Genomic DNA, 9955 nt, shown 5'->3' with positions numbered 1-9955 from the left:
GGACTTTCTTTATGAGTTTTCTATTCCAAAATTAAGATGTCAATTGGATAAAGGCTGGACATATCAGATAGGAAATCTCCCATATGAATTTAGACATTTGCTTACGAGCTCAAACTATTCATATTTTGACAACATTTATAATTCTGTGTACGAGATCAATCATGTCAATCATACCTGCGTTTGCATTTTCATAACCGCCAGCTTCAGCATCTGATCTCCAACAATTCCTCGCATGATTCTCACAAATCCATCGTCGGGAATTTCATTTTTCTAAAATAGTGAGACCAAACAACAGAATGACTAACAACCTCATTGAAATTTCCTTGACAAGTGAAGAATTCAAAAGAGCTGTACCAAAATTTTACCTTCAGTTTGGCATAAAGAGTTTGCAGTTGCAAACCACCCGTGCGGTGGCCTCGCTGGTGGCGGACCTCTCCCCCTAACGCAAGGGGAGAGGTTCGATTCCCGGGGGACGCAATTGCGCGATTTACCCGGGGTGCGTGGGTGGTGGTTTCACCACGTGCCTCCCCAGGGTTTACCCCGCCGCGAAGCAGCGCACAGGGGTTCCCTGGGTCACCAAAAAAAAAAAAAGAGTTTGCAGTTGCATGGCTCTATCTTTATCAAGCTGGGGAAGAATCACAGGGAGCAATAATGCAAATGGAACTTGTTTAATGCAATTTGCTTTATTTGGTGCTTGCCCAGGGATCGTTGCCTGTTGATTGCTCATTTGCTGTAACTTCAAGTACTGAGATTCACTGTCTAGTGTCTGCACTCTACCTGGCTCACTCACGGGAAGGGAATTGTTTTCTGACACTGGCATGCCAGGAGATTGTTTAATCTGAAGAGAATTTTGTTCTCCCTGCTCTAGTTGATGACCATCTTGCACTTGTTTCTGCTTCAAATGCTGGTGATTGACTTCCTCCAAAGTTTTATTTTGTTGGGGATCAGCAAGAGAGTCACCTTGTTGCCGTTGCATCTGTGCCAACATCTGTTCCTGATGTTCTGCATTTTTTTGTTCTTGTTGAATCTGAGAATTTGCAATTTCAGCCTGGCTAGTAGGTTGCCATCCAGGATATGATTGGCTGGGCATATGGTTGTCTCCTTGAGAGACACCTGAAATTTGATTAAGAGTAAGACCCTTTTAGGCAAAAGATATAAGATTGGCAGCCCAAAAACAGAGAGAAGGGAGGGAGTGATCAACGTGACTTAGATAGATAGCTGCTCTCCAGTATACATACTGACCAAGATTCTACTTTTGTTTGCATTCGTCCGATATTACACCAAAGCAATAAGCATACCAAGCCAATATGTCCATTCATTGGACACATATTTCATGTAGCGAACGGAGTATAGTAAACTTCTTACAGCTGACACTGCCAAACACTGCATCCACATACTGCTGGCTAAAAGTATTACCCAAAACCACAGCACACCACAAGCTTTGAAACTACGAATAATTGTCTTCTTTTCTAACCTTATTTTTCATTGTAACAAAATGGCTTCTCATCACTTTCAGACATTAAGATTAAATCCTAAAGAAGATTTCGCAACTGAGCTCCATTTAAAGCTCAAACCTCATCACATCTACATATTTCTTTGGTGATCCAACCATAACGTCCAAGAACCAATTGCCCATCTTAAATGGTCTAATTATCCTTTCATACACAAGCCTCATAAGCAAACTTTGTTATATACACCCAAAGGGTGCATTAAAATCCATTAAAGAAGTACCTTGCAACAACCAAAGAAGACAATAAATGATGCCAATACATCATCTCAATGACAACAACATAATTAAAGCTTAAAAACTCTATTCACATAGTGCTTATCTTCTTTCGAAGGCATAGACATGGAACAGTAATGCTCACGGTTGAAAAGCAGTCTACGCTTTCAAATGACAATTTTGTTGCTCTACTAAAATACATAATACTCCTACATTTCACACTTACATTCATCTATATGCAAAAAGAAAAGGCATTGGAGAGGACAATTTTTTCTTGCAGCATCACTTTTGACTCTAATAGGCTGGCTTTTGATGAGCTTTTGATGCCAAGCAGCAAGTTGGACAAAATGCAGAGAGGTAAGAGTCCCCTGGACAGTGTCTTAGTTATGGTAATGAATATCAACCTACTTATCCTCCTCATCACAGAAGATTACTCACTCCCCCCCGCAAAAAAAAAACAAAAAAGAAAAAAAGAAAGAGGAGAATGCTCCCTGTTGTATTAGAGGCTTTGCATGTTTATGGCTTCAGCAAGGAAATCCAAAATCGAGAATAGGATAAAAAAACAAAGAATCATATCATCATGCTCATCCTCATGTGCTATTATATGATAATTTCTCGATTGGCTCTAATTTACATTCAGACATAATTGAACTAATGCATTCCCGACAAATTGGAACTACGGATTGATATAGGCCAAACAAAGTTGGGTTCATCAAAATCTTCAACAACCTAATTGCCCTTCAATCTCACAGCCCATTCAATAGGCCATAATCTAACTTCTCTAGAGTCATGCAAGATTATGATGTACCAAGATTCCATAACATAAATGAAATCCATCGGAATTGGCTCGTTAGACTGAATATCATTTGCTCCTGTCTTATCCTCACAAACAGCATCTGAAGAAGCCTAACTCTGGTTCCACGTAAACTCAGTAGTCATGACCAAGGACCTGATTACTTGAACGAAAGGTCAACACTATTTCTAAGGAATCAACAAAGAGACTAGGATCCAGATGTCACTAGACTTAAGTTTCAAATTTAATCTAAAGCCCCATCTACATCAAACCAGGCATAAAAGGTCCAAACATTTAGCAGTAATAAGATCGATTACTAAAATTTGCAAGCAATTTCCTTGAATGGCATGGCAAAATCTTCATGCTATTCCAAGCCAACTAAACCTTGACTTGTTAAAGGTTAAAAACTTTCAATGGGTTGTGACAGAGACAAAAACATTATATGTCCTCTCTGAACTAACTACGTTTTATTATCACATAGACCCAATATGCAACAACATCCTGATAACGTAAGAGTTCGCATCAAACACTACCCAAAAAGAGATTCCTAATCCCCAGACAGCAAAAAATTAAAGCCAACAACACCTTTATGAGATGATGATGGTCGAGAAGTTGATGCATCACCCCCAATATCGCGATTAAGGGCAGCCTGGAAAGCCTCCACGTCAGCCCCTGAGTGCATGGTTTCATCCTGCAGGCACACAATTAACCTAATTATTAAAAATAAAAAAAAATAAAAGAAAAAAACAAAGAAAGAGTAAGAGAATGGAAACCTCATCTTCTTCCAGAAGCTTCATTATGGAAAGATCCATAGCATCCAGCAGTCCCCGGTTCAATCGTTCACCCAAAATCAATGACTGTTGAACCAAATCACCTGTTTTTCGCAGAGAAAAAAACTACTCCCAATCGAACAAGTACTTGATCACATATGGCTATAACATTCGATTACTAATTCAGCAAATGATCAGCCCTAATCCTGTACAAGAGATGGGATTTGTCAATACCTCAACGTTTTATGCTTAGATTGAGGTTGAGTACTAGGCAGTTGAAAGCATCTCCCCTCGTTATGACCTCAAATTCAGCAGAGAGAACAAACCAAAAAGCTATTGCCACAGATCAATGTGACGACGGTATGTGCCTCAGGGATGTTCCTGTGAACAAGCTATCGGATCGCCCGAGGAAGAAACCCAGCAAAACCTGACATTGGGCTTCTCAATAGAAACGGGCGAAACTCCATTCCTTGCCCGATCATTGATCACCAGCAAAAGCAGCACCCAGCTCCATCTACTCTTGATTCAAGGGCATTAAGAGGAGCTCCAAACATTGCGATTCAACCGAATTACGCCAAGACTTCAAAAAAAAAAAAAAAAAAAAACTTTACTTTAGACGGAGACAGAGTGCAGCAAGAAGCAGTCAGCCATGAAACGAAAACGCCCAACGGTGCAACGAGAGAGAAGACAGAGTCAGAAAATGGGTTTATATAGGCCTTTCAGCAATGGCTGCCACTGCCCATATTCGTTCCAATCAGATAGAATTCGATTCGACAACCAGAAAACAGGATCACAGTCAAGCTCGGCTCCGGCTCGAGCCGGCATCCATGGAAGCTCCTTCGCTTCATCGATACCCTTTTTCCCCCGTTAACGTTCACGATCGCTCGAGAAATTCAGAGAGACAAACCACACTCACCCACCATGCCAAGCTTCGAACTTTACCTCAAATCCAGAGGCTCCCCCGGTTCCAACGCCCCCGCGCGCGCGCTCTTGATATGAACAGGGAATCGGCCGGTTAGGGCACGAGAAAGAAAGGGAGAGACCGCCGGATTGGTACCTCAGGACCAACGGCGGCGAAGGCGGCGAAGGCGGCGAAGGCGGGCGGCGAAGGCGGCGGAGGGTTGCGCCGGTGCGGCGTCTCCGCGGTTCGTCAGTTCGGCAACGGTGGCGAGGGAAGGCTGCGAGCGAATGAGCGCGTCTTTGTTTTTGGACACGGGCGAATGAGGTCTTTTAAGTGCAAAGTGGACCTCATCTTATATAAATGTCCGAAGTAGTGAGGTGTCCATCTTAGCTTGAGCCCGAAGGTGTGGCCAAATTTTCGCCGGCTGACGAGCACTTGCTTTTTCCGACGGTCGGAACAGGGCATTTTTATTCGAGATAAAATCTGGATAAAAATTAAAAAGAATGAAGGAAAACTTAGAAAGCCAAAAAAAAAAAAAAAATTCAAACCAGAGAGAGAGAGAGATTGTCGATGGTTTTATTTTTATTTTTTTTATTTTTGGGGCATCATCCTTTTGACGTCTATGGCGAGTGCCGTCGACCCCGTCAAGGGTCCGATAAAGGTCAATGTCATGACAGAACTCAATTGCATATCTAAGGGGGCAGAGCTTGATGCCGTACTTCTTTGCACTCTTTGAGTCCGACGCCATGAAGGAGGTTAATCTTAATTGTGGATGGAGCTCGACGTCGCGGTTGAGCTCAAGCCTGGACTTGCAAATAGTAAAGTTGCAATGGTGGATTTTTCAACGGTGCTGAAAATTTGATAGTCATTGTTTTTGTAAATTATGACGCCGCCGATTGTGGAGCAGTTTTGAAAACCACTATTTTATAACGGTCGTCAATTTAATGATCATCATTTGATTTGTGATGATTTCGTAACGGCTCTTTATTTCATTTGCCTATAAAATGAAACTCTAAATCACAATCCTTTAATACCAAAATAAAACCAAAATTGTCCCTCTCTTTTCATTTATTTCTTTGTTGGGGTACGCACACAATTTAGTTGTTCTTGTTACTTCCATTATTCTATGCGGAGTAAAGAAGAAGGTTTGCAGGTGGTTCATGGATTGGTTGCCACTAAAGCTATCCCACCAAATTTCTTACTCTAAGGTTCCATTTGTTTCGTAGAAAATAATTTCCGGGAAAATATTTTTCGGATTTTCCAGCGTTCATTTCATGGAAAATGAATTCCTTAGGGAAAATGTTTCCTTGAAAGGAAGAAACTATTCTAAATTAGGGGTCACTTTTGAAAAGTGGAAAACATTTTCCTCACTTGATCTCTCTTATCTCACATTTTTACAAATCCTCACTTCCTCCTTCCATTTCTTCTTCTTCTTTTCTTTCTTTATTTGAAATATATTTGAATTTTCTTTTTCTTTTTTAATTCGAGTTATTTTTAATTTCCTTTTTAATTTCTATTTCTTTTTTTTCTTTTTCTTTTCTTTGTTTCCCATCTTCTTCTTTCTTGGCTAGTCATTGGCCGTTGCTAGGCAAACCTCAAGTTCGTCGATCTCAAGCTCGCACTCTGCAATCTTGCTTATCATTTTCTTTAGGGATAATACCTTAAAAAACCCAAAGCTGGTACACTTGTGACAAATTTACCCTATGTTAGTTTTCGTTAAATTTTATTCTCAAATTATTAAGTTAAATGACACGTGATAGTTAACCAGTATATCAATTTAGGATTTTACGTTCCGTTTGTCACAGTTTACAATTTTTATGATTTTTTTGTGGTATTAATCCAATTTAGCATAGGATATATTTGTCACAAATTTACCAGTTTATGGTTTTTTGCAGTCGAATAAATTAGTTTGGGGTAAATTTGTCCTAAATGTACCAGTTTAGGGTTTTTTATAATCAGTCGGGGTAAATTTGTCACAAGTTTACCAGTTTGGGGTTTTTCATGGTCAAAAAAATAGTTTGGGGTAAATTTGTCACAAGTGTACCAGTTTAGGGTTTTTTAAGATATTATGCCTTTTCTTATTTACTCTACTATGCAATAGTACATTGCTTAAGCAAAGGGCTCTACATGTTTTGCTTCTTTTTTCTTTTGTTTATTAGAACACAAAAGACACATGAGGAGAACAGGCCACTCAATTGGAAGATTCTCATTAGGGCCATACATGCTTTGCTTCTTTTCTCTTTTGCTTCTTTTTAAACTCCATACGAACATTTTTTAGAGTAGATGAGCATTTGGTGACAATGAGGGGACAAATATATGAGGCAAGTTTGTCCGGATTTAAAGGCAAGTTTATATTTGATGGATTCATAGGTCGGTAAGTGATGCATGCCTAAGTGATGAAGTCTTAAAAAATATTTTCCTTACCGAACTCTAGAAATTTTTTTCCGAAATATTTTTAGGTTTTAGCCGAACACTAGAAAATATTGTTATTTCCCTGGAAAATGACTTTTGGGAAAATATTTTCTAGAAATGGCCAATTTTCCACGAAACAAACATATCCTAAATAGCAGAATTATCCTTAATACAGTGCTTGCAAGTCTAAGACAGCTGATCTTATTTTTCATTTTCGAGGAGATATTACAATAATCTTAAGGATAATTCAATACCCAAAAAGGAGGTCTCTTCTATTCTAATTGAATTTTAGAATTAGTTGTATGTTCAAATTTTCTTTGCTGCCTTCTTTTTATATTTTGCTTTCGTGTCTTCTCAAGCAAAACCATGGGTGCCCTTTGGTTGTCACTCGTGCTATAACACAGATGGGAAAGAGATGGAGAGCAATTATAACGGAAACATCAACAGCGAGGTCATCGATTGGGAGGAGGAGTAGGATGATTCGTCAGATAGTGATTTTACTGATTCAGGTAAGTGAATTCTCTCCCTCCGATGGCGATAATCAGTAAAGTGTGCCATCAACAAATGAGGATATGAAGACAGTTAACACACATGTACCTTGTGATCCTTTCGTTCCAATTTTTGAAATTCAACGTCCTGTAAGCGAGTTTTTGCTGAATTCTTGTCGTGCGTGTTATTTTCAAATTTGTCTGATCAAATCAAGTATATATTATGAATTTGTGGTTCCATACTCTATATGGAAGATACTTACAAATTTTTCGGTTACCTATTTAGAGAAATCTTTAATCTGGCGTTGTGATTTTGTGTGGCTGCTTAGAAAGAGAAATAAAATGATGACTGGAAACGAAACGGAAAGAAATCGAGCTAATATATTTTTTGGCAGAATAAAATTTTAAGGTGACCACATCTCTAGTTGAAACAATATATCAAATTATATGGCATTCAATTACATATATTATCTTTACATTTCACGTGGGATAAAAATGAAAATGGAATATGTTATCATCTTAGGAGTCAAATCCAGGATACGATACAGGTGTTTGTAATTTTAACACTGAGTCATCTCAGCTTGTATGGTGACTGTTTTGCATTTCTCACTCTCTGTTCGCCGTTTATGTTATGTTGGAAATCGAGTCGGCGGAAGACGACTTACCTGATTCCGATGCGCAAACAGCAAATGGCCCCAGAACGAACGTTGAATTGCGAATAAATCACGAACAACACTACCTCACGTTAGTCTGGATGCAATCACAAGGAAAACACCCGATTTCCACAGCGTAAATGCCGATTGTTCTTGCAAAAATGAAATGGAACGCCTTGATCTTCTTTGATGGAAATGGAGAGGAAAAATGGTGCAAATGAATGGCCAACTGTTCCAACAGTTGTGTTCGAGAGGCTTATATACGTCTCCATGACACCCCTACAAATGGTGTCCTTCCATCGTACCGTATCAAGTCCAAAAGGTGCGGTCCAATCGCACCCCATCATGGACGTACTAGCTAACTAGCTAAAGTACAACATCTCCCACTCGGACATGATGGGCTTGATAGCATTCTATCAATAATATAAGGCATTCAATATTCATCAATTTTACAAAACAATTCATACTGGCAAATAAGCCGTGCGACCAGTGAGTACACCTACACTTGTGAGCTCAAATTTTGCACCTGTTAGGGATAACATAATGGCTACAACCCCGAAAAGAAATAAACAATGGATGTCTCACAGTGCCCCAGACATATTTTGTTACATCAGTCCAAGTACATCTATCCCTTAAAAGCTATACTTGACTATTCTCAAAATACCATGTATTTACAATTACATCCGCAACCACATAGGGTGATATAATTGGTCGACCAGTAAATACACGCGATAGATGTAAAACAACAATAGTCTTCCTTCGCACTCATGTCTCTCTCAATTTCAGAACAACTGCTTTCCTATACACGTCCCATAGGCCATATCAATTCATGACCGATTGTAACATGCTAAAGTAGCAACATTGATCTTTCACTTCGAGAACATAGTCAGAAGTAACATAGGACACAAAATTGAGGTAAAATATATATTATCTCAAGGATTCACACGATGAGTAAATAGGGATAATTTTACTCACCTTTCCTTATTGGTCGTATAATGCACATGTAGTATGAATTACATGCTATAGTGGATTTCTCTTTCTATAAGAGCGTATGTCATTTATTAACCATATCCACTATACAGATCTTAGCCTAAACATAGTCACGTGCCAATCACGTACTCATGTTTAGCCCGAGTGCTATATCAGCTCGCTTTCTATAGCGCCCAATTAAGTACTCGCATCCGGCATTTTACAGGCATACATGATTGTGGGAATATCATGTTCGGTCTTATTATAAACAAAATCATAGACCTCATCTTGACTCCAATCAATGCAACATATTTTATGTACCAAACTTGCTCTTCAGCATTTATTTGTACATAATGTCTCATCTCAACGTGCTAACCACAGCACTTGAGGTGATTGCTCGTGTGAGTGAGCCAATCATTGCCTGCTAACATACTTTTCAATAATACATGTGTGTTTGTGCTAGTCTCATAGTGGATTTGTACTTATTGATTAAAACATCAAATCACTAATAAACAAACAAGTACAATATATCTGTCCACAAACATATAAACCAATGATCCTCTACAATAACAGATATCACATTCTACGCAATCCTAGTGACATCCTATGGGTCAAGAACATGTCTCTAGGAATAGCCTTCGTAAATGGATCAACAACCATTCTATTGGTTGAAATGTATTGCAGGATCACTTCTTTCTGCGTTATAATATCTCTGATGAAATTATTCTTTATGTCAATGTGCTTTGTCCTTCCATGATACTTGGGATCTTTCACATAGGCAATGGCAGCTTGACTATCGCAATAAACTGTCACCGGTCTTGGAACTTCAGTGATATTGGCTAAATTTTCCAAGAAACGTTTTAGTCATATTGCTTCATGCACTGCGGCAGAACATGCAATAAATTCTGTCTCCATCGTAGACAAGGCCGTGCATGTTTGTTTCTTGCTATTCCAAGAAATCGCACCTCCATTGAGCAAGAACACATATCCAGAAGTCGATTTACGCTCATCCAGGTCTCCACCCCAATCGGCATCTGAATAACCTAATAGGCATAAATCATTCCCTTGGTAACAAAGTCGATAGTTCATGGTGCCCTTCAAGTATCTCAGGATCCTCTTCACTGCTTTCCAGTGTGCTTGACCAGGATTTGATTGATATCAGCTCACCAATCCCACGGCATAACATATATTGGGTCGAGTACATATCATAGGATACATTAAACTTCCGACTGCACTAGCGTAAGGA

At 39.2% G+C, this 9955-nt stretch overlaps 1 protein-coding gene across 1 annotated transcript; it reads right to left on the bottom strand.

The window, feature by feature from the left end:
* Positions 1 to 285: 285 nt before the first annotated feature.
* LOC120292138 (transcription initiation factor TFIID subunit 4b-like) lies at positions 286 to 4488 on the bottom strand. Its single transcript, XM_039310109.1, has 5 exons — positions 4229 to 4488; positions 3521 to 3866; positions 3290 to 3390; positions 3102 to 3207; positions 286 to 1113 (listed from the first exon to the last, which is right to left on the bottom strand). Exons 3-5 carry the CDS (start codon positions 3326 to 3328, stop codon positions 536 to 538), a joined length of 723 nt encoding a protein of 240 aa, XP_039166043.1. The 5' UTR covers positions 3329 to 3390; positions 3521 to 3866; positions 4229 to 4488; the 3' UTR covers positions 286 to 535.
* Between the last annotated feature and the right edge of the window lie 5467 nt (positions 4489 to 9955).

This window comes from Eucalyptus grandis, chromosome 3 (genome assembly GCF_016545825.1).
Source record: "Eucalyptus grandis isolate ANBG69807.140 chromosome 3, ASM1654582v1, whole genome shotgun sequence".
NCBI lineage: Eukaryota > Viridiplantae > Streptophyta > Magnoliopsida > Myrtales > Myrtaceae > Eucalyptus > Eucalyptus grandis.
The sequence above is the reverse complement of the archived record's forward strand: the minus strand, read 5'-3'. Positions and strand labels throughout refer to the sequence as shown.

Bases quoted from the DNA above. Each gene is read 5' to 3' on its own strand.
- LOC120292138 (XM_039310109.1), bottom strand. From the start codon at position 3,328: ATGGATCTTTCCATAATGAAGCTTCTGGAAGAAGATGAG. The intron at 3,208-3,289 runs GTTTCCATTCTC...GTGTGCCTGCAG, and splicing joins AGCTTCTGGAAGAAGATGAG to GATGAAACCATGCACTCAGG. The intron at 1,114-3,101 runs GTGTTGTTGGCT...ATCAAATTTCAG, and splicing joins ACCATCATCATCTCATAAAG to GTGTCTCTCAAGGAGACAAC.